The 27744-nt window shown below is 37.4% G+C and overlaps 3 protein-coding genes across 4 annotated transcripts in view; 2 read left to right on the top strand and 1 right to left on the bottom strand.

Annotated features, from left to right (window-relative positions):
* LOC108669244 (60S ribosomal protein L14) overlaps positions 1–1151 on the bottom strand; it is a 10060-nt gene extending 8909 nt beyond the window's left edge. The window contains exon 1 of the mRNA XM_018156547.2: positions 1068–1151. Coding sequence (XP_018012036.1) covers positions 1068–1073 — 6 coding nt within the window. The 5' untranslated portion in view covers positions 1074–1151. The remainder of the gene's footprint in view (positions 1–1067) is intronic.
* Positions 1152–8066: 6915 nt separating this feature from the next.
* Positions 8067–27744, top strand: LOC108669245 (carbohydrate sulfotransferase 8). 2 transcript variants are annotated; one of them, XM_047884173.1, is made up of 9 exons: positions 8067–8664; positions 9149–9388; positions 9850–9996; positions 10362–10486; positions 10897–11010; positions 11366–11587; positions 11801–11891; positions 12312–12449; positions 26706–27744. In XM_047884173.1, the coding sequence occupies exons 1-8, from the start codon at positions 8602–8604 to the stop codon at positions 12402–12404; spliced, it is 1095 nt and encodes a 364-aa protein (XP_047740129.1). In that variant the 5' UTR covers positions 8067–8601; the 3' UTR covers positions 12405–12449; positions 26706–27744. The 2 variants fall into 2 exon arrangements, with proteins under 2 accessions (XP_047740129.1, XP_018012037.1); XM_018156548.2 differs by lacking the exon at positions 26706–27744 and having other exon boundaries at positions 12312–13441.
* Positions 20403–26712, top strand: LOC108669246 (carbohydrate sulfotransferase 11). The gene is made up of 9 exons (XM_047884174.1): positions 20403–22460; positions 23346–23585; positions 23814–23960; positions 24329–24489; positions 24854–24967; positions 25065–25128; positions 25340–25539; positions 26061–26145; positions 26568–26712. The coding sequence occupies exons 1-9, from the start codon at positions 22398–22400 to the stop codon at positions 26658–26660; spliced, it is 1167 nt and encodes a 388-aa protein (XP_047740130.1). The 5' UTR covers positions 20403–22397; the 3' UTR covers positions 26661–26712.

Genomic DNA, 27744 nt, shown 5'->3' with positions numbered 1-27744 from the left:
GGTAGAGCCATGTCAACTGTCAAATTTGACACATTTTTCGATGATCTCACCACGTGGCATGCATTGTCTCTCTTTGGATCTCAATATTTTCCCGCTAGATGGCCAAGACCTAGTGTTTTTGCAGTATTTCGACACGCAAATGTATGACGTCACCATTTCAACCATCAATTTACGCATGGAACTAAAACAAAGCTTAATATAAAGGATAAACTAGAGAAGTGACGGAATTACCTACGATGTCGGAATATACCGCGTTTACCCTAGTCTCATCACAACCAATTTCCGGACAAGCTTTACTTCATCCCGATCCATCCAACGCACCAGAAACCTTACTTTTTTTTAAATAGTGTGCCAAAGACTGACAAATATACCTATTAAATGCAAGAATTACAATCTAAATGTGTCAGCAAGATCTTCTGAAGGCGTAAAATGAATCAAACGTGGCCTGGGACTGCTATGTCCAAAACAAATTACTAAGGATAAGGATACAGAAGCGTCACCAAAGATCTTGCAATATTCATCCACTCTCTGCACAGTGGTCATGTCTCACGAACTCAATTCAATTCTCATAAAAAATAAATGCTTCAAGGAACATGACTGCATCTTAATGAGTAATCTCATGAAATAAACATGAATTGAAAGCTGGTGGACAAGATTATGGAAAAGCACTGAACACTTGAAAGTTGAAGCTTGGATTTAGTTTGAACTTTGAAGGGATTGATCATTTCATTTCACTGAAATTCACTCAAAAGAAAAAAACTCAATGCTAATGGTAATTAAAGAAGAGATGCAATGATTAGTCTGAAAAAACTGTCTTAGCATTAGATACTATACTTAAAATCTATACAATGCACAAGATCCAATTAGGTAGGTAGGTATATAGCCTATAATAAATCGACATCAATGTACACAACTGATCAACAAGTAGTACCGATTCCGTAAAAATTGTAGACAAACACAACAATGATTAACAATAAACTTTTTTCATCGAGAGGCTGAAGACTCGTATGTATTATTGAACATATTCTAACATTGAAAGGCATAAAACCAATAGATTTAATACGCACCGACATCTTCCCTATCCTAAATACGAGGCGACCAAACCGTCACCATGCAAAGCCAAAAACTATAGAAGAGCGTTCAGACAGCAACACTGACGCGATCTAAATCAAAATGACAAAATTTTCACTACTTGGAAGTGAATTTATTCGAAACTAGGTTTTCACATGGTTGGTGAATAATTTCGATTTCAAAGACTAAAATGGAATTTTTCATATTTGAATAAAAAAATTTTCAAAGGGATTAACTATATGATTTCGTTTATGCTATGTTCATGGTCCAGTCTGTTCGTTAAGAACAGACTGGACAGTGTTATGCGGGACCTTGTCTACAGTGTAGACGAGCTTCCCACCTTTATTAGAGCTGATCAAAGGATCAGCAGTCAGTATGGACCAAGAAACGAGTACCAGGCACAACAGAATCGGCAACAGGCTGTGGAAGCCTAACATCTGATGCCGAGATTGCTATGCTATGCTATGCTATGCTATGCCGGGTGTAATGCGCTAAAATATGAACGCAAAATTTTTACATTAGGTTGAATTTACTTACACAAATTCTTTATTAACATTTCAACTTAAGGTATGACAAGTAATAAAAGTCACGTTCACATCTACCGTACGTAGTCATTTCTTATTCATTGCTATATATATTTGTCACTATAAAATTGTTCGGGACTTTTGTGATTACGCCACAAATTAATGGAACAAACATAAACCTAATTGAACATAAATACAGATTCCTGAATTCTCATTTTCCATTGCTGAAATTGGAATGGTGTATTGTCTTCTTTGATAGAATAGCCTGAATAGAATAGAAGTGTCGGCCCTGAAGAAATAGGCCCGTGGCCTGTTGCCGATTATTGTAATTTTCGTGACTTGATACACAAGGGATCCGGCCTTTGAAACCTGATCTCTCCAAAACTGACGATTGATTGAGATAGCTGCTGTACTCAATGTCTGTCCGTAGGTTGCTAGGCATTTCAAGACTGAACATATGATATGAATCTGCATATCTTCGTCTAAGGCGTTCGTACTCTGAGCGTCAACGATGCTATCACGGAGGCTGTTCCACATGTCGGTGACTCAAAGCGAGAAGAAATGTTGTCGCATGGATGTGTTACAAGTTACAACGTAGTTTTTTTTTTAGTTTATAGCCGTGGCCCCTGGTGTTCGTTCGGGAGCGCGGCCGTGCACCACCAATTTTGTGCACAAATTAACCTGAATCGAACGCCTTGGATCTCTCCAGACATCAACTAATCAGCCGTGAACCACTCGGCTTTGTCCTCCTGCGTCCTTGCATAAAACCTGCCGTGCACCACCAGGCCGCGGATCGAATATGACTTCCGGGCATCGCTAAATTACGTAATTTTACGTTCACCGCATCTGAGGTTAGGTTTCAGATAGCATGGTTATATTCCAGAATTTATCGTCCTTCATGTTATGTTTATATCGTCCGTTCCTAACTTGCTTCATGGGCCTAGAAGATTTCAGCTGTTGGACATATAGAATTTGATATAACTTACCTTTTTTTAATACATGAGAATAAACGTGTGCTGCTCGTGACAGATTCATGAGCTGTCTCAGGTTTCCTTTGAGTAACAACGGAACGCAAATGAAATCGCAGAGCAGTGTCAATTTGACCACAGGATACAATATTTTTAAGTTCCTATTCCATGTCAATCGATGTCAATCGAAATGCAAATGTAGAGATCTCATTGGTATCTCCCACAACTATCTGCGAGATATCTTATCACGAATATTATAGGTGCCACTCAAATGAACCTTATTCATTTCCAAAGACAATGGTTTACAACTTATTTTATTGAATATTGCGCGAGAAACTCTGGGAAATACATGAAAGTCGACATATATATTTGTTTTCAAAATTTGAAAATTGATATAGAATTGAACGAAAAGTTCCGTGATATTGGACAGATATGAAAAAATGTATTCGAAATGTAGGGAAAATACATACAAATGCATATACAATGCTTGAAACTGGATGATAGGTGAGCAGATGTATGAAAATGTAAGGAACTATATTTTTGCAAATTTTTCTGAATTGTAAGACAATGCATGTAAATTGTAAGAAAAATTAATGCATATGTGTAAATACTCCATGCAGATAAGTTAAAAAATGTGTGAAAATTTTTTGAAAAACTTAGAGGGACTAAAAATAGTGAAGGAAAATGGTTGGAGAAGGGCCGGATGATGTATACTAAAGTGCGAAAAATGTATATGAATAAATTAAACACGCATGAAAAATGTCTAGAAAAGGAATTGAGAATATTTGAAAAAGTTATGGAAAAGCACCCATTATGTGAGCAGCTAATTTATTTCGACGATCGTTACCTAGTCGATGTTGGTGCCTTGCTAGAGGAATTGACATTTGCATTTGGGTAAGGCGCAGATAGCATGGTTATGTTCCAAAATTTATCGTCCTTCGACGAGTGGCCGTTCGACCCAGGGCTGGTTCGACGCACGGCCTAGATATGATTGTCCAGAAGTGTTGAGGGCTATGTTCTGGAAGGCAGGAACCATGATGGTCCATTACATCCAGGGCAGTGGTGGTCTTCGGCAGGCGACCCGTTGGTTCTTGTTACAAATTATAGTAACCTCTGTGTGGTTAAAAATCACTTCTAGATCCAGTACAGTAATCACGTATCATTAATATGTGATGCAGTATTATGCAGTGTTAGCAGCATTATTATATTTTAATGTTCTAATAATTTTCAGCATTTGGGTACTTAAAATTTCCCATTTTGTTAATATTTAACGCTCCTGGCAACTTCGTGAGTTATGCTCTAAACACATAATTAAACAAACCCTTGAAGTAACTATACAAAATCAGCCCGGCGTTATCAGAGTTAAATTCTACATACAATTTGAAAATCCCACTATTCCAAATCCTTTCAACCAAAACCCAGTAAATAAGTTTGAACACGCCGTACATCAATTAAGGAAAGACCGGGCAGCTTATTTGCCGATTTGTTTTTGTGTGCGTTTAAAGACCGGCGCCTAATTCAGGGTCCGCCAAAAAAACTCCCTGATTTTAATAGGCTTTTGTAAAAATCATACGACACATACAAAACAATTAATTTTATTTGTGAATAGTTTATTTGATGCCATTTTAAATCATTTAGTGCACTTTACTTGGTTTTGAAAATTATGTTCGATAAATGATGTCCTCCATTGTTATGACATTCACGAAGTCTTTCCCTGACGTTGCCCATAGTTCTTCGTGTAACTTCCCTTGGAATGGCTGCCACTTTCAGCCTATAATGGCATGTTTTAGTTCTTGCAAATTTCTGGGACGATGTTTGCACACTTCAGCCTTTAGATAGCCCCACAGAAAGAAATCACAAGGTAATAGGTCGGGTGACCGTGCATGGGGGCCAGGAAATGTCTCCTCTTAAAGAAACAAGACGTCCAACGAACAACTCTCTTAACATTTCCATGGACCGGCGAGCAGTGTGAGTCTTTCTGTGGGGCTACCTAAAGGTTGAAGTGTACAAACATCGTCCCAGAAATCTGCAAGAACTAAAACATGCCATTAGGCAGGAAGTGGCAGCCATTCCAAGGGAATTTATACGAAGAACTATGGGCAACTTCAGGAAAAGACTTCGTGAATGTCTTAACAGTGGGGGACATCACTTATCGAACATAATTTTCAAAACCAAGTAAAGTGTACTAAATAATATAAAATGGCATTAAATAAGCTATTCCCAAATAAAATTAATTGTTTTGTATGTGTCGTATGATTTTTGCAAAAGCCTATTAAAATCAGGGAGGTTTTTTTGGCGGACCCTGTATATATATTGGGTTAGAGGTTGTTAGAGTGCGTCCCCACGATACTTTTTGCAGCGACATATACCTAATGGGTATTATATAATGCAATTATTTAGCAATTGTTTAATGACATTGAAATATCTTCCAAATTACCGACGGAATTAGGGATAATGGCATTATCAAATCTCAAGATATGACTGTTTAGTATTTGTAACACTAAACGGTGGTTCAGATGAATCTCCTGTTTACTTGGACCTGCAACTATTGACCCTTTCGAATACTGACTGCTTAGTTTTTTCAACGACATTAACAAATTATTTATAGGGATTATTTCTGTGGTGGAATGGATACGCGTTGTGTAGACTCATCAGTGACTTCAAGAAACTTTCAAGTTCATTACGCCATGCAGATGCCAACTTGTGAGCCGCCTAAGACAAATTTGCAATCAATGACGTGAAGACGCTGTAGAAGAATCCCACTTGGATCCACAGACATCGTCGTGTCCGCAGCTGCTTTGCCACAGGTGTTCGCTCGCACCCCAACACATGTTCCTTTATCTTGCTGAGGTCCTTTGGACAGTAATTACCTTTATGCGGAACTGAGGAATACCATGTCTTGGCCATGTCAGGCGCAGAGGAACAGCATGTCATAGCCATGTCAGGCGCAGAGGTATACCATGTCTCAGCCATGTCAGGCCAGAGGTATACCTTGTCTCAGCCATGTCGAGCCATAGGTATACCATGTCTCCGCCATGTCAGGCGCAGAGGAACAGCATGTCTTAGCCATGTCTTAGCCATATCAGGCGCAGAGGAACAGCATGTCTTAGCCATGTCAGGCGCAGAGGAACAACATGTCTTAGCCATGTCAGGCCAGAAGAGCACCATGTCTCAGCCATGTCAGGCGCAGAGGAACAGCATGTCTTAGCCATGTCAGGCCAGAGGAGCACCATGTCTCAGCCATGTCAGGCGCAGAGGAACATTTTAATGTCTATCTACGTGTGTGAACTGAATATTCTGTAAAAATCTCCAGAAATAAGCGTTTAAAGGCGAATATTGTATGCCGAATTAATCAGCAATGTCAACAATGTTGCTTAAAACTCTTAACAATAAATTTGGGAGCTGATATTGCAATACATTCCGAAAATTGTAATTAAAATTGCGATAAGAATAATGTAATATAGTGCTTTCACACCCTCGAGAGTAATTTTAGGAGTTCTTCTTTAGTATACGGCGATGTACATTGCGACGCGACTTTTCATTTTAACCATGAAGTGCGGTGAAGTTGAGTCATTTAAGTAAAGTCTTTTTAAATTTTTGCCCTTATTTGCACTCGCACAGTCTTATCGTGTGCCTAAATGATAATATGAAGGTGAGATTCAAGACTACAAATCAAATTCAATGAGAAGCGACATAGTAACAACAAATTAAAGGTGGGCGAGTTGGAATTACAACGACAAGATTTGTTTCTTGCTACCAGCATGCTAATGGTAGGAACAGAAATATTTTCTTTTTGTTGGGCATTCAAAACCTGATTAAACTTTCTCGAACAGTCTCGTGTGCTATTCCATTAGTTCCTTCAAGCACATTTTGCGTCTTGTCGCGGTTGACAACCCTTGTTTATGCATGAACTTGTGTTGCATCTGAATCTTGTTTTGACCTGCTGGTCCATCATTCATACACTAAAATGTTTTGCTTGTGTCTTTTTACAGCGTGTATCCATAAAAATCCATATTAATTCCATGACCCAAGTGGGCTTGGTCTTAGTGAGCGAACTTGCGGCGGACCGTAACGCGTACCTGGAACGCTGGTCATCTTCGACTCGTGGCGGTAGAATGTGGGTCAATAAGTTTAGCGCATGATATTAATTTTTCCTATAATGAGGAAAAAAACTATGAGACTTAGTAGATAATTCCTTCTTTCATCGCTAAGCGCGTTTCTTTCATCGCTTTTATAATTGCGCATATTCATTTTCGAATATGTTTTGAAAAAAATTTGAGGAAATTTGTGTGATTTATTATAGAAAATATTGCAGATAAGCCCCATCAAATAGCATAAGAGCGTGAGTGAAATGTTTTTGTATGGGTATTGGTGTAGAATTATCAGGGATGCGCACACCTCACATGGTTTCACCGCTATAATGTCTTTAGGGTCTTGCTATTCGTTTTTGCCGCTGCAGACTCTCAGGCACTTCCAATTGTACATAGAATTCGAAAATTTCCATCTCAAGTTTTGTTGAAAGGTTCGACTGAAAATTATTAGGATAATAGTAATTAGGTCAATAAACTTGTTGTTTCGAAAAGCCGTCTCAACAAGAAGAAAAAAATGATTTAGGGAGTTGTTATTGAGTGCCGCTGGCTCTCGGATGTGTCATCTTATAGAACTGTTTCCATCAGTCCTAAGATGCTCCCCTTTCTTATTGCGAACTCAAACTAATACTCAAACTCGAAAAATAAATTATGAAATTCAAGCATATGAAGTGTTGCAACCATTTTACATCATTCATCAATAGACGAAATTTCTCATGCATATTCAATTCGTTGCATCATCAGTTGCTTGTGGTTCACACAATCCACCGTTAAATAAACTAGTTCTAGGCAAGCTCTTCTGGTTGCACTACGCCCTGGATCTACGGAACTTCTGAGCACAGAACAGTTCAGTGCTCTCAGTTCTTAGCAGTCAAGAATAACTTTATATTACCGTAAATAGTCGAATGCAAATTAGTTTTAGTTTATCCCATTTATTGCAGCAACGAGTACCCAGCGCACACTATACGCCTATTGCTGTATACCGTAGCTCGTGTATACAGCAGATTTATTTAAGTCAAAACTTGCTTCAATGGACGCAGTATTCAGTAAGGAAATAATTATAGCTGCGGTATGCTTTATTATTTTTCTGTCCAAAAGATCTACTTTCTATACTATATTTACGAAGCTACTCAGCTCCATCCTCTGAATACACAGCTGTCCTGCAACGTTATTCTCATACTCAAAACTAAGCTACGCTACTTAGTTACACTCACCATCCTCTGAATACAAAGCTGTCCTATTCCGTTCTTCCATTATTCAATATATTCAGTTACACAGAAATACTCTTCATCCACTGAGTACACAGCTGTCCTGTTCTAATCTTAGTGGCTCATTATGCTGCTATACTACACTGTATTTCTTGGTCATAATACGATCGAGTCAGCTGAGTCTGCTCAGTGCACCTGTGTTGGGAGTGGAGTTTGTACACCTGAACCAGTGGCTCTTGTCCCAGCTGAGAATGTGAAGCAACAAATAATAATACATGTTCCATGATTGTCTGAAAATTCTGTAGATTTTTATATAAAAAAATTTCACCGCGAAGCATCAAGCTGTGCGTTCCTCACGAAGTTTCAGAGATATGTAATTGAAGTAGCTGGTTAGCCGGTCGTATTTCAAGAACCTGTTGGAGAAAGACATAAGATTAACTTATCAGGTTATCCGGTGCCGCCGAGGAAGATATAAGTGATAAATATATAATTTACACGCCAAGTTAACCCGGTGCTCCTCCCAATGGACTTGCTACTTAACCACTTACGCTAATCTGGTGTTAATTGATCAGCATCTGACCCTCTTGTTCTTTATTGAGATGATTGTAGTGTTGAAGAAGAGACACAAAAGTTGACATGTTCGATCACCCGTATTATCTTGATAAAATTGTTTCTGGATTTCAAAACTGAAAGCATTGTTCGTTTGAGATTTCCTGATACGAAACCGTGAAACTCAAGACGAATGGGGGCGGCCAAGTTCACGTGTTTCTTCCTTGCGGTTCTCTCGCTGCCTCTCTTGCTACAGGTAAATTCCTGACATCATTGAGCTAAAATTTTGATAACTATTAAATGCCAAATTACAGCTGGTATATAATAGTAACCAAGTAACATTTTACACACAGTTCATTTAGCTATGATGGGTGGCTGCGGTTGATAATATATAATATTAGTGTTAATAATATAAGTTAAATTTGTGATATATGCTATTTTGATTATGTTTAATATTTAAAGTTTTTAGCGGGAATCACCGTACCATATCTTGGCATTTCGGTAGATTTTTTTTTGATGAAAATTTTTATCGGACAAACTTGGACACACCAATCAGGGTTCAGCTGGGTGCTTAAGTTTATAATTATTTATACTTTGTTTACAAAATTTAGATTTAATTCGAAGCAATATCGGCATCGCAATCAAGGACTGTTCCTTAGTGCAAGAGTAAGATCATCTACAGAACTGAGTGATGATTGAAGAGATTGAAGGTGTCTAGTGCAAAATTTTCATATTTCCAGATGTATCAAGTGAAACGCATGATCCTTACTCAGCCACACACTTCTATAAAACAAGGTGGGTTTGAAACTCGATCCTTGAATGCGGCGGCAAGAATGAAGAATTTGTCCGTAAGTATAATGACTTCCAAAGGAATTGTTGGCGACCAAAAGACAAGAGAAGCAGTGAAGGGCCAGCCAAGTCCGAAGCTTCCACTGTACCTTGATGATGAACCGAAAACTGGGGACAACATCGGACGGGAGGTGAGCGAGCGGCCTAGCACGTCAAATTTTGTAAGTGGAGAGTTATGAATTAAAAAAATTAAATTATTGTGGGCATTTATATATAAATTATGAAAGTCTACAACGAATAAAGTCAATGCCGAGAGGCTGAAAAGACTCGAGCACACATCAGTTATTGTATGCTGATGCTGGAAGTTGGCTCCAACCTCTAAGGCTAATTTCATAGTTGAATTTGATGCCCACGACTGCATTGCCTACTGGTGTGGGTGAAATAAAAGCTTCCCAGCGCCTAAAATTAGTATACAATTATTTTGTTCGACTCATATGCCGATGTCCTGCAGGAGCTTCTTAGAAGTGGAGTTCCACAGTGGGTATTCATATCCATATTATGATTTTATACGTCGAATTTAATTCAGATTAAGATGACCAAAATCTAAGAACTATAACATACATTAATACTATCACTCAATTCGCCACTGAAGGCGTTGTACGCGGAGAGGCGGGCGCGACTCGAGCGCGTCTGCCACGAGCATCGCAACCAGACGTCGTTTGGGGGCGTCGCGGCGGCTCCCAGAGCGCAGCTGCGGTGGCTCAACCGGGAACAGCTCGTAGTCTGCTTCTCGGCGAAGGTTTGTGCCGAGCGTGATTGTCGACAGATCACTATCTCCTTTTTCGAGAGAAAATTAATTTCCCTTTTCGGGAGACAGTTGCATGTATTTCATGTTGCATGTATTTCTCTGCGCTGAAAACCCCCTATTCAATATTAAAATTTTGTTCTCTTAGGTGATAATTCTATGAACTTGAAGCACCTCGAAAGCTTACTGATGACTACGACTTGCCATAAACGAGAGTGTCACATTTCTGAGTTTATCAAACACATCTAGTTATAGTATATGTTGATAACTCTGTTCAGGTACTAGTACTGAGAATTTGAGATACAATAAAACGTGATGAATGGGTTAAGTTGATGTTGATATTTGTACTCCTTTATCAGGTTGGCACGACCTCGTGGTGCCATTACCTTCTGAAACACGCCTTTCCTAACGCTTCGTACTTCAATACAAGTAACGCACAACTTCACCTGATCGCTCTACGGCAGTTGGTATCTCAGCCTCAGAGGTAAGAGAAGCAATATTGTAAACCCCTTACCAGTGTAAATCCACCTAAATGTGTCATGATTCAGTTGAATGATTTGCTGGTTGATTAGTTTGTAAATTTAATCAGTTGTGTGGCTTACCATTTGATATGGAAATGTGATACGATGACTTATTATACAGATCGAGCTATACCTATATTTATGTATCATATTTTTGTATGCATTACAAGCTGACCGGAGAGCACGAGAGCTTTGATGTCAAGCTTTCATGTACACTGACAAGTTATATTCTTTAATTCAACATTTTGATTTTAGTTGAATTTTCTTTCTTCTATACAATAAGAAATTCATCTTTCTGAAAATTGTAACAACATAAGTTGAGTCTTTTCTTCGCTGTAAGTTTCACGAATTTAACATATCCTGCAACACCCAGGCTTGATATTCTACAACAACTCGGGAGCTACACGAAGGTTGTTAACGTGCGTCACCCGTTCGCACGGCTGGTGTCTGCTTACCGCGATAAAATCGAACCTTGCAGCACCGATCCGTGAGTTTTTTGAGAGTTTCAGGTTCTTTAAGAGTCCGCACAATTCTTTCAACGATCTTTAAAGTTAATAGTAATCGAGTACTTTCGATCTCCTAAGGCCATTTACGCTCGCAGGACTTTTCCATCACATGCTAGAGGATGAACACCCGCGAACTGATCAGAACTGTTCGTTTTTCAGAAAATACTGTAGAGTTTACTCGCACTGTTTTTGTTAAAATTTATATTTATTCATTAATGATTGAAATATTATTGAATTTTAAACCAGCAAAAGCTGTCATTGACTTCGATTAACAGAGAATGCGGGAAAATGACGGCACGCGTTACAAATCATTCATGATAATCTATTTTTAAACAGAAAATGCTATGCGAATCGGAAGCGTCCTCCACTACCAACAATGCTGGATTTCAAGGATTTTGTCCAGTTTCTGATCGACAAAATCAAAGTTCCGGTCGTTGCTGACAGAAGTTCGTTCAACTCCTATGACGTTCACTGGCGTCCGTATTTCCTCAACTGCGGAGTGTGTGATCTGAGTTACAAATACATCATTAAAATGGAAACATGGAACGAGGATCTCAGGTGCGTAAAGGCTAAAACAACAGTTCTCATGTGCCAGTGAAGAAAAGTTAAAAAAAGTTATCATGTGGCAACAAACTTGCGAAATACATCAGGAAGAAGTGAACTCGAGCTGCAACTTGCACACTTCAGCTGACAATGACTGGTAATGACAATCAATAATAAATGACTTTATAGATGATTGTTACATTCGTTAGATATTGTTTATGTCAACAGGTACCTGCTGCCGAAATTCAACATCGCAGCCGGAGACGATGTGCACGGCAACGCGTTGAACTCGACCAACGCGTCATATCGATACTTCAAGGTGAGATGCAATACTCCGTGCGGTGAATACTAATGATAATATTTATTGTGGATCCTAATTCATTGTTTTATGATTCTGTTAAGAAATTCAAACAGAAAAGACAGAATTCAAACAGAAAAATTGTTGTATATTACGAGTGTTGAGATAGAAAGAGCATTGTTATACAGTAAACATCGCAATAATATGAATACATTAGGTAACACGAAAGGTTTCTGAGGTCTCAGAAACCTTACTCAAAAATTTCCAATAAAGAAAACAATATTAGAATTATTTGAAAATTCATGCCGGCTGACTACCATTTCTGTAGGTTTTACATCAAACTCGTTTTTCCATAAACTTCTAAAAAATTTTCATTTGTATTAATATTTTTTTATTACCAAATTTTTTATATATCACAATATTACGGATTTCTGTGAGCAGACGTTACCCAGGCCACTCATCCTGCAGCTCTACGAGATCTACAAGATTGACTTCGAAATGTTCGACTATTCTTTGGATGAATATCTGCAATGATGTATGATTTGGAAATCATGGATCCGTGTGATAGCTGCTCGCCATGTAATTAATATAAAGTGTACTACTTAATTAATGCGCGAAATAGTTTATTAAGTTTACAGCGGAGATTTGAGAGCAACATGATTTTATCGGTGTAAAATTTCGTCTAATTAGGAATGGCATCACGCATCATCTTCAACGAGTTTCTTCAACCTTCTCATTTAGGAAACCTTTATGTTATTTTATTGTAATTTGAGGATTTAATTGTGACAGTTTTTATTAAAGTTTTGTGCAAAATTTTAGGGAACGCAGTTCAATATTGCTTATTGTATGTTAGGTGTTTCCTGATTTTGGTTTAGGTATTATGTATTTTCGGATTTGTTAGGTCTCTGAAGTGACCTCGTGTAGACATGCTATATTTAGTTTTTCATTGCTTCTTGATCCACCACGGAGGTATATGGTAGTACTTTGGTCTGTTCATTTGTGATGATTATGTGTCAATTTAGTGGTGTTTTTTGCTTTGCGTTTTATACCGTTTTGTTAGTTAGATAAATACCTCTCCGTAATTTGCTTATTTTTACAGTTTGCAGAACTGCTCTGAATCTTGAATCCGAAGTTAGGACATGAGCTAAGTAAACACACGGTTGATATTCATGTATTTGTTTGTTTATTATTATGGTTTACCATTATTATGGTAAAATATTTATTCGAGTCGGAGCAGATACACTATAATATTGGTGTTCTTTGAGCCATCACACCGCTATATATTACTAGCCACAAAAAAACTTGACAATTCACTAGAATGGTTTGTACGACGACGACCAATTGTATTTGCTCGCAAGAATGATGTAGGAAAATAACGTTTTCTGTATTTCTGCTTCTTCGCATCAATGCTTATACGAAACAGTGTTGAAATAATTCAAATTATTTTTAAAGATTATTACCATTTGTTGTTCAGGGCGGCTCAGTGGTGACAGCTCAAAGCACCAAGGCTGGAGCTGTGAGCTAGGGTTCGATCCCAGCTACCTGCTACAGTTCTGGGCCTTTCAAAAAAAGTTAAGAGATCGTAAGTTCATCAGCCAATTATTGACAGCCTTTCAAGCAAAATCCACCAATCATAGACAAGAAAATAGAACGTAAGTACTTACGTTCACTTAGCGAATTTTGAAGGTATGGCCCCTGGTAAAATTAGCAAAGAGACCGGACGGTTAAGCAATGCAAATTTGTGGTAGTGACTTGCGTGGAGTTGTGTGTTCGAAACTAGCAACAAGCTGTGCATGTTTTGTGATGTTCAGAATTGGCGGATGGTCTAACTGTTTAAAGAACGTATATTCAGTGAATCACTGTTATACTGTACAACACTCAAGATTATTTTATATTTTACCACTCAATCATTTTTATAAATGTACTTAAATGAATTTTTTTACTGTAAAAAATTAATGCTATTTGATGTTGCAATACAAAATTTTGTTGCTGTCAAAAGTATGGAGTATATATACGTCGGAGCGAGTTCTAAACTAATGATCTTCACGCTTCAAATCCATCACTGCGCTACACGTAGACTCGAGCCCCACAGAAACATCAACGTTTTTTTTTCAACAGAGTTCCAGGTGCTAGCACATCAAAGCACTACTCTATAAACTGGAATTCATGTGAATAATCCATTTATTCAAATGATCGATTTTAATTACATATTGTTAAGACACATACGTAATTCATTAAGATTATACTGTATCACATGATTGAGAAAAGAGCATAACGGATTCATTTATGCGATTTTATGAGGGGGAATCACATACTGTTGCTCGCACAAAATATTTGTTATATAGCATTCAAGTTATTGCTCATTCGAAAACGCCTGTAATTTCACAATTTAACTGAAACTGAACCGAATGCTCCTCGTTCGCATAGACCGCATTTCTCTCGGATCGCATGCCGCAAGTGTTCTGCAGAGATTTATTTCCTGCGGCAGGTGCCAGCAGATGTGTAATTGGAGGCAGTGGCTCGGTTTTAAAATGAAATTATGAATAATTTCGCACGGCAGCTTCGCATTGGAGGAGTCTAGCATATGACTTCGTATTGAAATTTTTTAAGAGTGCTGGACATCGAATAAATACGAGAAAAAGCATCGAAGCAGTCCAGAACTAAGATGAAAATTAGAGCAGAAAAAAAGAGGAAACAATTTTTTAATTGATAAATTTCTCACATGAAAAATTTTCATCAACGTGTGCATGTATGTGATGAGCTTATTATTTTAATGGCAATATCGTGTAACACAGATACAATAATATGCGTTTAAAAATTACTTTTAAGGACAACACTTCTACAGAATACAGCGTCTCCTATGTTACACATCTACAATGAATTTCTAATTATACTCCCATATATTAATACAAAATAATTTTGCATTTTTTAATATTAATATATAAAAATTAAAATTTTAAAATTATTTATTCTGTCAATTGATTCATGCCTTGTCTTCAACTTTGCACAAGTGTGCAAAATGTCAGATTGATTGGACAGGTAGAAGTGTGTTGAATATTGATTATAAGATTTGTAGAAGAAAAAATTATTTTTCAATTTTTCAAATTAAAAAATTATTTTATTTCAAAATTATCTATTCTGTTAATTGATTAATGCATTGTCTTCAACTTTACGCAAGTGTGCAAAATTTTAGATCAATTGGACAGGTAGAAGTGTGTTAAATATTGATTATAAGATTTGTAACAGACAGACAAACAAACAGACAAGAAGTGAAGTTAAAGAGAAGTGTTGTAATAATAAACATTTACAAAGAATCCAGTGTCTCCAATCTTACAGATGTACAATAAATTTCTCATTTAATTTTCGAATATTAAAATAAAATAATTTTTCATTTTTTTAATATATAAAATTTTTTTAATATATAAAATTTTTTAAAGTTATTTATTCTGTTAATTGATTCGTGCATTGCCTCTGACTTCACACGAGTGTGCAAAATTTCAGATCAATTAGACAGGTAAAAGAGTGTCAAATATCAGTTATAAGATTTGTAGCTGACAAAATTATTTTTTCAATTTTTTAATATTGAAATTTTTTTTTAATTTTTAAAATAATTCATTTTGACATTTGATTCATGCATTGTCTCCAACTTTACACAAGTGTGCAAAATTTCAGATCGATAGAATAAGTAGAAGTGTGTTAAATTTTGATTACAAGATTTGTAGCAGACAAACAACAAGAAGTGAAGTTAAAGAGAAGTGTTGTAAAAAGTATAACTCAGAACTCACCTCAAGGATGTGGATTGAATATATTGATGGCTAAAACATTTACACTATCAGACTTTAAATTGAGTCTCAATTTCAGCCACGGAAATACCGCATGATTGTGAACCAAGTCATGCAAAACAACTCTTATTTTACACAGGGCCAGAATCTTTTGCTTCTCATGATGTACAATCCTCTCATTCGAAATCTTGAAAAAACTGGAAATTGGTAGGATTACAATATCTGAAACTCAGAGACGAACCTCCTTTACGTAATTAAAATTTCCCAAACTGCTGTTCGATACCCATAGTAACATTTTATTATCAATTAACAAACAGCCTAACTGGCAGAACTTCCAGTTATAAAGCATCTGTCCACTGATTTACTCGATCGAGTGAAAAATTAAGGCCGCGGCGCCAGTGTTTTAGGGCACGGAGACCGACAATGAGCGCGGCGCGGCAGAAGAGAAATGCCTCACTCAGGGAAATGATTGACACATTGTCGAAATAGCGATGCATTTTTGCACTTGTGTGGGTCATCTTGACCCAGTTTGGCATGACCAAAGAGCGTATCAGTAGTACGGGTAGAAACTGAGTCACTATTTGGACGGCATGACGCATTCGTTTTCTGAGTGCGACGATAATTGCAGGGAACATAAAAGGCTGAATACGAACGAAAACAATGTGCAGCTCATGATTTCGCTAGCTATGAACGAGCATGCTGATCGCTGTCTACGTGTGACGTCTTTTTTTGTGACTGATGCACGTGACTGATGACTGATTTTTTTGTGACTGCTGCATGTGACTGATGACTTTTTTTTGTGACTGGTGCGCGTGACTGATGACTGATTTTTTTGTGACTGCTGCATGTGACTGATGACTGTTTTTTGTGACTGATGCGCGTGACTGATGACTGATTTTTTGTGACTGCTGCATGTGACTGATGACTGTTTTTTTTTGTGACTGGTGCGCGTGACTGATGACTGATTTTTGTGACTGCTGCATGTGACTGATGACTGTTTTTTTGTGACTGATGCGCGTGACTGATGACTGTTTTTTGTGACTGATGCGCGTGACTGATGACTGTTTTTTGTGACTGCTGAGCGTGACTGATGACTGTTTTTTTGTGACTGATGCGCGTGACTGATGACTGTTTTTGTGACTGATGCGCGTGACTGTTGAGTGTTTTTTGTGACTGATGCGCGTGACTGATGACTGATTTTTTTGTGACTGGTGCACGTGACTGATGACTGTTTTTTGTGACTGATGCGCGTGACTGATGACTGTTTTTTTGTGACTGGTGAGCGTGACTGATGACTGATTTTTTCCGCTGTAAATTCCTTCCTACCGCTCGTCGGCAAGTTTTAGCACCTGCAAGTGGCAATTCTCCCGATATGATAAAAGCAGGCAATTGGCTCTCCTAAAAATATCGAATATTATTTACAGTTTCACCTGGCATACAAACTACTTGCGTTATTATTTTACTAATAGCTTAGATGACGCATTGAAAACTGCAAACGCTGTATGTGGAAACTGTTTGTCGTTAATTAATTAATAAACTCAATTTAATGATTAGCGGTACCTACGTTCTCTCGTTCATGTATAACGATTTTAATTAAATTGATCTTTATCTTGCCGAGCTGAAATTAACATGCATAAAATTATTGCAACAATTATTATCACGAATATCAGTCAAACGATAAGCGATCTAAATTTTCGAGCCCCCACCATCTGAGCAGCCAAGGAAACATCTGCTAGGCTCATGTGATGACGAAGCGCAGTGACAAATTTGAAGTGGGATGTGTTGGTCTTAAATGCAGAACTCTCTCCGATGAAAGCGAACGCATTTTGAAAGTGATATTGCAGTGTTAAATGATCCGTTCAGGTTTTGTAAAGTAACTAGTGCGTTCAGTAAATCGATACAACGGTAAGTTGAAAAAATTTATCTGCTGGAACATCCATCAATGAAAGAAAACACATGGCGATCACTTCTTACAAGCCGAAGAAATATATATTGCCATAGCGCACGAGTTAACTTTACCGTATCCATTCGTTGGATTTATTAAAAATATAAGCAAGTTTGATTTCTGCTTCAGCTCTTCAGTATGGCAGCCTGTGAGTAGATTAATATTGACGTTGATGATGATATTCTCTAAATAAAGAAATTTCTTGCTTGCCTTGTTGGAGTATTTCAACAATGTTTTCGGAATATTTCAACAATGTTTTCGGAATATTTCTACAATATTTTCGGAATATTTCATCAACGTATTCGAAATATTTAAACTGTTTTTAAAGTAAAAATTTGCATCACTCTTTTGCTGAGGGAGGATTTCGAAAGCTGATTTTGACTTCGTTATGCGAGACAAGGGTGTTAGAAAGTTGATTAATAGAATTAAAATTTTAGGTTAACTGGTTCCTAAGTTGCAAATGAGCAATGATTCTTTTCTTATATTGTATTTTTAACTTCTTGGCATATAGGTGTTGATTTCTGTACTGACAGTTAGCGTCAGTTACCTGCCAGCTACTAAGAAAGTTTATCCCAACAGGTATTCAAGAGGGTTGATAAGGCGGTTCCTACTACGCATGTTTATCCCAACAAGTATTTGGTTGCCGAATACCCCGAGACCCCGAGAAATGCAGAGTTAACGACACGGGTCCAGAAGACGTGCAAATGGGTTCGTCATTGCAGATTTTGCAGGTTTTGCCATGAAAATGTACAATCGCCGCCACTCATATTGACAGCGACACGAAATTTACTTTTCTATTCTTCACATTCTTGTAATTATGAATTGAGAAATAACTAAAAAAACTGCTAAATTATTTCTAAAAGATAACACATTATGAAAGCAATTCCATTAAAGTGGTACAGACTGCACTTATATATAAAAAGAATTAAGTTAAATAATATAGATTAAATAATAATCAATAAGGTCATGGGTATTTATTATAGGCAAGCAAAAAGCCATGAAAAATGTTACAAAAGATTTCAATGCAATTCCAAAATTCTGAAATGCGTCTGTCACCGGAGACGACACAACAGAGATCCTAAACTAACAATTGAGCTTGTCCCTAGAAATCGAATTTAATGTTTTTAAAGTGATTTACGATATAAAGATACTTTTTTCATAAATAATAGTTAGACAACGTTAGTCTCATATTTCACATTGCCACTTGGTGCTTTAAAGCTGGAAAAGTCAGCTAGTTTAGAATCGGACTCAATATATAGCTACTTGAAACTTGAGTTCATCAATGAGAAAATTAGCCGGCTTGATAGATAGTTTAACATTTGCTTTTTTCCAGTTTAAGGAATTCTTGGTGCTTACCACTGCTTGCATATTGATTGATCGTGAACGTAATTACAATTCAATTAGGTAAATTGTTTTTGGCAGTTATAATGATGAACGTATTTTATTAGTATTTACAGCGATGAATTAACTTAAAATGATCTGGAATATTGAATTTAATTTTAAACTGCAGGTGTGTGCTTAGAAAACGCTGGTGGGACTTAAAATTCACGAGACTCGCTGGGCAGAGGTCGATTCTTCATCTGGAGCCCGTCGACCACCTCGTGCCTAAAAACCTCGAGAACACCTGGGCCTGGCAGAGATCTTACTGCCCCCTTAATGTGGTGAGTGGTGGATGGGTGTTATTTAGGGGTAAATTCGGTACTAATGTGATACATAAAAATCCATTTTGAAAATTATCATATGAGATAAATTGTACTTCTCTCTCTTTGTGAGACCGCACATACACTTGAATCAACAGATATTCGATAAAAAGTTAATTAGATCATTATTAACTGTGATAAGAGACTTTTCTCCCCACCAATAAATTAAAGCAAATCTGGATTGCGATGCTGTGATAGTCTATTTATTACGTAGCTCGATAATAGGAAAAAACATGCCCTCAGCGAACATAGGCTGTGATATAATTTTTAAATGAAATGTTGAAGGTTTAGATGTAAGATCAAGTCGACGCATATTTGTGCTAGCTAAACAATTGTAAACAATAAACTAGAACGGAGGCTGTTTCAAGATGTCAATTATGTTTAATTCCATAAATTTTGCATTGAAAATCAAATGCAAACCGATTATGGTTATGAGTTTTCATATCGGCAATTCTGTAGTAAACGTTTCTGAATTTTTGAGATTCTAATCAGAAAGGATACGTGGTTCATAAATGCCAGAATTTAGTAAGATTTTTAGCAATATGCAAAGTAAAACAAAGATAGAACAGCAAAATAGGCTCGGAAGTAAGCAAATATAGTTCAAACTTAATAAATTTGAATAAGGCTTTATCTGGAGCAGGCGGAGCATTTATTAAATTCTTGTGTACCTTAAAATGGTTCTAATTTTTCCTCAGGTCACTGAAAATCGAAAACAAGTCAACCGCTTGAGCCGTCCATCGGTAATAATTAAGCAGCCGGAGCATGTGTAATGTACACTTATAAAGCTCATCTTATTTTAGCATATTTCATAAATACAACTTGAAATGCACTTACATATGAATAATTTACTGCATGCTCTGTGCTTAAAAAATATGACAATGTCAGGTGTCTTTTTTAAGAAATTTCGAAGAAGGAAACGAGAAAATCGTGATACCTGTTTAGCTGTTTTATTGCCGTTGTGCATCGTAATGAAAATTTCTCGGTTTTTTGGTATGTTTACCGTTCTTATAACAAGATTTTAAAATTTTTATTAAAAGTATCGCTTGTACTAACTAATTAATAAAATTAATTATCTTCAGTGAGAATTAATTTGAATTTTATTGCGTTGGTTATAGTTAGCCATTTGTTTAGCTGTGGTATGGGGCGATATGATTATAATACTTTGTGGTTAAGCGAGTTTCATCCGGTTCTTATAAGGATGATGTCTTCGCATGCAGCGTATCCTGTACCGTATAGTGGATCGAGGTGAGTCTCAAGTTCGACTAACTCCAAACTCAATTACCGAGCTGAACCCGACAAACTGAGTACAATCAAAATTGAATAAACGGATATTAACTTATTAAAATTCATAAGCGGCATCAAAACTTCTAAACACGCTTTTAATGAGCGAATGGGACAACTCTAGGGTACTTTATTCACTGAGTTAGTTAGTTCTCCATTGTTCCCACTTTTGAAAACCGGCTATTCGATCTTCCCACGCAAGCGAAAAATATCGTTCGACTAATTGAGAAAAAGAACAAGAAGATTGTTAGTAGATTAAATTTTCCAATCTTTTATCAATCTTGTAAAACGGAACAGCTTCTAACAAACTATATCAATATAGTAAACACTGTACATGCAGTGTAGCAGAGTTCTACTGCGCATGTTAACAGAGTGATATAAAGCCGTCATGCCGCACTCCAGAACATTTATTGAGATAAATTTCTTGCAATTATTTTAATAATTTCAACATAAGTCACTGATCATTTGTTATTTTCTTCTTCCAATTAATAGCTACTCTGTTGCAATGATTCAACTTTGAATACGAAACCGCTGTCTTGCGCTCCATTCCTCATTTCATGACACGAGTCAGGTGAAGAGGCACCTGTCGTCTTAGTGCACCTGTGGTGGAAGTCTTGCTTGCATCTGAACAAGAAGCTCTCTCAGCGGCATGTTGTGTTGCAATACGCCGAACATGGAAGTCTTGCTTGCATATCTGAACAAGAAGCTCTCTCAGTGGCAGGGTTGTGTTGCAACACACCGAACATGGAAGTCTTGCTTGCATATCTGAACAAGAAGCTCTCTCAGTGGCAGGGTTGTGTTGCAACACGCCGAACATGGAAGTCTTGCTTGCATATCTGAACATGAATCTCTCTCAGTGGCAGGGTTGTGTTGCAACAGGCCGAACATGGAAGTCTTGCTTGTATATCTGAACATGAATCTCTCTCATTGGCAGGTTGTGTTGCAACAGGCCGACCGTTAAATCTTGCTTGGTTACCAGAACATGAATCTCTCTCAGTCTCAGAAGCTCTATCACAAGACATAATTGAAAAATGTGTCGGTAACTACCGAAGCTCATTCAAGAAAAAATTTTATTGAACCCAAAAGCATGGTTGGTGACTTCGTTCTTCTGCCAACAATTTAAGATAGTTAATAAAATTTTCAAGGAAATGACGAATGGGAAATTGAAAAACCAGCATCGAGAACAGTTTCAAAGAAATGGTAAAACAACGTTCAAATTGTTCTAAACTTGGAAATTTAACAATAACTAAGCTTCCTAAAGTATATTAATTCAAGTAAAAATCTTTGCATGATAAATATTGCGTGAAACTCTCTATTTCGCCTGTTACTTGAAACATTTTATCGATTGCGATTGGGTTTGATTTATTTCAAAAGAATACATTGCTGATTACATTTTTACAAAAAATATACATTGATTAAGGCTGCCAGCTGGGCATTCTGTGCTCAGAGCTGATGAACACAGCGAAAGCGTTGAATGGAAGCGAACTTATTCGTTAATTTTTGCTTCTGCGTACAAATATTACGGGAAAACCCTCTCAACGTCAGAAATAGAATTACATAAATTTGTCTGTAATTTCATTGCTACTATCTATGTAGAAATAGAATTGTGTTAATAACAGATAGGCAATCTTTTATCAATTTAATCCACACGAATAATATTAATCTGCAAACATATCCTGAAACCGACGTACGTTTGAAAATTTCTACAGGTATAAGATAGTTTGTATAAATCAAAGGTTTCAATCATTCCCACACTGTATAGTTTCCACAGAGTTGAAATTAAACTAAGTTCCAGGGACGCATGTAACATTTTGGAGGAATGGACTCTGCCAAGTTACTGTACGTCCTCGTTGGAGTTCTCGTGTTCTCTCTCACGTACGAGGTAACTTCTGCGGAGAGACTGATTATTCGGAGAGACTGTTTAAATTTGACTGATTATTCTTGGTAAGCCTGCGTCCTATTAAATTTATACATTTATTTTCTCCGGAAAGAATGATTATTCGGAGAGATTGTTTAAATTTGACTGATTATTCTTGGTAAGCCTGCGTCCTATTAAATTTATACATTTATTTTCTCCGGAAAGAATGATTATTCGGAGAGATTGTTTAAATTTGACTGATTATTCTTGGTAAGCCTGCGTCCTATTAAATTTATACACAATCTATGCATATGTATAGATGTTGATGAAAAATCAGTTTGAATTTGAATGTTTGAAAAACAAATCACATTAAAGTATAAAACATACGATATTTGTTCGCACGAATCTTCTGTTCTATGTATCTGATTTATTTTCGTCATGCGTCAATTGTGAAGAAACTTGCAACAGATTAGTCATTAAAATTTTACTTGATTCTTGTTTTCTGTGGAAGAACACGACTGATGTCTACGAAAGTATGCCATTCACGTTAACAAGGTTAACGTGGCCCAGTGGTTAAAGTTCAGAGTGCCAAGATTGGCGCAGAGAGGTGCGGGTTCGATCCCAGCTCTGTGCGCGTTTCTGGTCAGAATCGGCAAGGAGGCCGGGCGGCTAAGCACAACAGAATTGTAGCAGTGAGTTGCGAGTTCGAGGCCGCAAAATGCTGTGAATGTTCTGCGATGTTCAGAATCGGCGACAGGCCTACGGCCTAATAAACGTTGAAACCGCTATATTGAATGAGCGGGACGGCCCAAGAAAAAAAAAGCTTATTACTCTACGTATGATCATCGTTAAAACACACGAGAAATCTTGTATAAATTAAAATTAATAATAAAATTCTATTTTCTTCAGATGTACCAAGAAAAATTCAAAATTCTGAGTCATCCACACCAGCTTACACTTCAAGCTTATTCAGAAATTCCTTCTCTTATAAAGACAAAAGAAATTTTGAAGAATTCAATGGATTCCGAAATTTTAGTTGGTGGCATATATACGGCAAGCAAAGAATTGCAGGCCACGCCAGGTCTGGAGCTTCTGCTGCATCATGTCGAGGAGTTCAGAAATGGGTCTTTAGATGATGTCGGACGGGAGGTGAGCAGCATGAGGAAAGTTACCTCCATTTTCGTAAGGTATTTAAGGGAACAGAATAGGTTAAGCACAAGCTGTCTTGCACTTACGTGTTATTTACTTTCCGCTTGTTTTTTGAAAATGTACAGATGAAAATTGTAATATCTATTAGTCGAATTAAATTTGAGCGTATTATCGAAAAAAATTGAAAATCGTGAGACATAATATAATTTACTCATGTACTCATCAAAGGCGTTGTACGCGGAGAGGCGGGCGCGACTCGAGCGCGTCTGCCACGAGCATCGCAACCAGACGTCGTTTGGGGGCGTCGCGGCGGCTCCCAGAGCGCAGCTGCGGTGGCTCAACCGGGAACGGCTCGTAGTCTGCTTCTCAGCTAAGGTTTGTGCCAAGCGTGATTGTCGACAGCTCATTATTTCCATTTTCAAGAGAGATTAATTTTCCATTTTCGGGAGAAATAGCGTTGAAGAAGTTGAATGTATTTCACTGCTCTGTAAACCCCTTATTCAATATTCAATTTAGTTTTCGTAGGAGATCATTCTATGAACTTGAAGCACCTCGAAATCTCACTGGTGACTGCGACTTGCAATATACGAGAGTTTGTCACATATCTGAGTTTATCAAACACATCAAACACATCGAGTCATATATTGAATAACTCTGTTCAGGTTCTGGTACTGACAATTTCAGATACAATAGAACTTGAAGAAAGGGTTATAGTGATGTTGATATTTGTACTCCTTTATCAGGTTGGCACGACCTCGTGGTGCCATTACCTTCTGAAACACGCCTTCCCTAACGCTTCGTACTTCAATACAAGCAACGCTAAAGTTCACCTGATCGCTCTACGGCAGTTGGTATCTCAGCCGCAGAGGCAAGAGAAGCAATTTTGTGAAAACCCCTTACCAGTGTAAATCCACCTAAATGTCATGATTCAGTTGAATGATTTGCTAGTTGATTAGTTTGTAAATTTAATCAGTTATGTAGCTTACCATTTGATATGGAAATGTGATACGATTACATTTTATACAGATCGAGCTACATGCATCATATTTTTTTATACACTACAAGCTGACCGGAGAGCACGAGAGCTTTGATGTCAAGCTTTCAAGTACACTGGGGAGTTACATTCTTCAATTCAACACTTTGATTTTGGTTGAAATTTCTGTCTTCAATACAATAAGAAATTCATCTCTCTGAAAATTGTAACGGCATATGTCGAGTCATTTTTTCGCTGGAAGTTTCACGAATTTAACACATCCTGTAACACCCAGGCTTGACATTCTGCAACAACTCGCGAGCTACACGAAGGTTGTTAACGTGCGTCACCCGTTCGCACGGCTGGTGTCTGCTTACCGCGACAAAATCGAGCCTTGCCCCACCGATCCGTGAGTTTTCTGCGAGTTTCAGGTTCTTTTAGATTCCGCTCAATTCTTTCAACGATCTTTAAAGTTAATAGTAATCGAGTACTTTCGGTCCCCTAAGGCCATTTACGCAGGACTTTTCCATCACATGCTTCAGGATGAGCACCCGCGAACTGATAAGAACTGTTCGTTTCCCAGAAAACACTGCATAATTTACTCGCACTGTATTGTTATAATTTTTATTTATTCACTAATGATTGAAATGTTATTGAATTTTAAACCGGCTAAAGCTGTCATTGACTTCGATTAACAGAGAATGCGGGAAAATGACGGCACGAGTTACGAATCATTCATGATAATATATTTTTAAACAGGAAATGCTATGCGAATTAAAAGCTTCCTCCACTACCAAGAATGGTGGATTTCAAGGATTTTGTCCAGTTTTTGATCGACAAAATCAAAGTTCCGGTCGTTGCTGACAGAAGTTCGTTCAACTCTTATGACGTTCACTGGCGTCCGTATTTCGTCAACTGCGGAGTGTGTGATCTGAGTTACAAATACATCATTAAAATGGAAACATGGAACGAGGATCTCAGGTGCGTCAAGAATAAAACATCAGTTTTCATGTGCCGGTGCAGAAAAGTTTGTTTGCAGTTAACCTTGCGATATCAGTCTCAGGAGGCTGTGGTTTTCCTCAGTAATGTGAGGGTATACAATCTATCTGAATTGCGAGTCCCGCACGATGATAACGGAGCGATGTTAAGTTTGGCAGTGAATAAAAAAGAGATATAACGTCTCGATATTTATATTTGGTCTACGCTAGCTGGCAATACTTATCAACGTTTCTCTCTCTGTGATTGCATTGGGGGGAGGGGGGAGGATGATGTTTTATGGAGGATGATGTCAAGTGACTAAAACTTGGAATACACTTTTTACTCCAGCCAATAATTGTGCGTGAAAGTTTTCATGTGCCAACAAACTTGCGAAACACATCAGAAAGAAGTGAACTCGAGCTGCAACTTGCACAGTTCTGCTGGCAATGACTGGTAATGACAACCAATAATCGATGACTTTATCGATGATTGTTACATTCATTAGATGTTGTTCATGTCAACAGGTACCTGTTGCCGAAGTTCAACATCGGGGATGAGGTGCACGGCAACGCGTTGAACTCGGCCAACGCGTCATATCGATACTTCAAGGTGAGACCGTGAGATGCAATACTCCCTGCGGTGAATACTAATAATAATTATTGTGTATCCTAATTCATGGTTTTGTGATTCTGTAAAGGAATTGAAACAGAAAAGACATTGCGGTATATTACGAATGTTGAGACAGAAAGAGCATTGTTATACAGTAAACAACGCAATAATATGGATAAATTAGGTAACACGCAAGGTTTTTTGTGCATGGTATCAGAAACCTTACTCAATTTTTCCAGTAAAGAAAGCAATATTAGAATTATTTGAAGATTCATGCCTGTTGGCTATCATTTATGTAGTTTTTACATCAAACCCATTTTATCCACAAACTTCTAAAATTCTTTTATTTGCATTAATATCTCTCTTATTACCATTTACCACATTATTTTATAATTCCTAATATTACGGATTTCTGCGAGCAGACGTTACCCAGGCCGCTCATCCTGCAGCTCTACGAGATCTACAAGATCGACTTCGAAATGTTCGACTATTCTTTGGATGAATATCTGCACTGATGTATGATTTGGAAATCATGGATCCGTGTGCTAGCTGCTCGCCATGTAATTGAACTAACGAGTAATATTTAATTAACTCGCGAATTCGTTTATTAAGTCTATAGCGGGGATTTGGGAGCAGCATGATTTTTATCGGTGTAAAATTTCCTATGATTAGGAAGGGCATCACGCATCATCTTCAACGAGTTTCTTCAACCTTGTGCTTCTCATTTAGGGATCCTTTATGTTATTTTATTGTAGCATTTCATTGCGACATTTTTTATTAAAGTTTTGTGTCAAGTTTTAGGGAACGCAATTCAATAGTACTTATTGTATGTTAGGTATTTCTGATTTTGGTTTAGGTATTATGAATGTATTTTCGGTTTATTTAGGTTTCTGAAGTGACCTCATGGAGACATGCTACTGTATATGTACTTTTTCATTGTTTTTTGATCCACCACGGAGGTACGTGAAAGTATTTGGTCTGTTTATTTTGTGTTAATTATGTGTCGATTCAGTGGTGGTTTTTTGCTTCACGTTTCATACCGTTTTGTTAGTTAGTTAAATGCCTCTCCGTAATTTGTTTATTTGTGCATTTTTCAGAACTGCTCTGAATCTTGAATCCGAAGTTAGGACATGAGCCAAGGAAACGCAAGGTTGATTTTTAATGTATTAATTTTCTCATTATTATAGTCCTCATTTATCATTTTATTTTCCCGACTTGGTTAAATGTCTGGGGTCACTAAAAGCTTGCTTTCTTATTTACTAAATTGACCCCAAGACTGGGGCCGCTATATATATAATCCGAATATTGTGGCATAGCAGTAAACTTTCATCTATAAACCTCACATATGTCCATCAGTAAGTAATGGCAACATGGCTCCATGTGTTGATGCTCTGCAAGAACTGTCATCTAATAAAAACAAAAATAATAGAAGATTACGGAATAAAAGTTTGAAAAACTGGCAGGCGTCTTGCTTCATAATAGATTTCCTACAATAAATAGAATTATAGAATTAAGAATCATGTGAATAACGATCTGGACTTGGGGTGATTCTTGTATTGTTGTGCGGTTCGTGAGATCATTAAGCGGCATAGCTGTTTA

This window comes from Hyalella azteca, unplaced genomic scaffold (assembly GCF_000764305.2).
Source record: "Hyalella azteca isolate HAZT.00-mixed unplaced genomic scaffold, Hazt_2.0.2 contig14792, whole genome shotgun sequence".
NCBI lineage: Eukaryota > Metazoa > Arthropoda > Malacostraca > Amphipoda > Hyalellidae > Hyalella > Hyalella azteca.
This window is presented reverse-complemented; position numbering and strand designations above follow the sequence as displayed.

Coding starts and splice junctions, on each gene's coding strand:
- LOC108669245 (XM_047884173.1), top strand. CDS start 8,602: ATGGGGGCGGCCAAGTTCACGTGTTTCTTCCTTGCGGTTCTCTCGCTG. Junction 9,389..9,849: donor GGGACAACATCGGACGGGAG/GTGAGCGAGCGG, acceptor TCGCCACTGAAG/GCGTTGTACGCGGAGAGGCG. Junction 11,011..11,365: donor GAACCTTGCAGCACCGATCC/GTGAGTTTTTTG, acceptor ATTTTTAAACAG/AAAATGCTATGCGAATCGGA.
- LOC108669246 (XM_047884174.1), top strand. CDS start 22,398: ATGGACTCTGCCAAGTTACTGTACGTCCTCGTTGGAGTTCTCGTGTTC. Junction 22,461..23,345: donor TGTTCTCTCTCACGTACGAG/GTAACTTCTGCG, acceptor TATTTTCTTCAG/ATGTACCAAGAAAAATTCAA. Junction 25,540..26,060: donor ACATGGAACGAGGATCTCAG/GTGCGTCAAGAA, acceptor TCATGTCAACAG/GTACCTGTTGCCGAAGTTCA.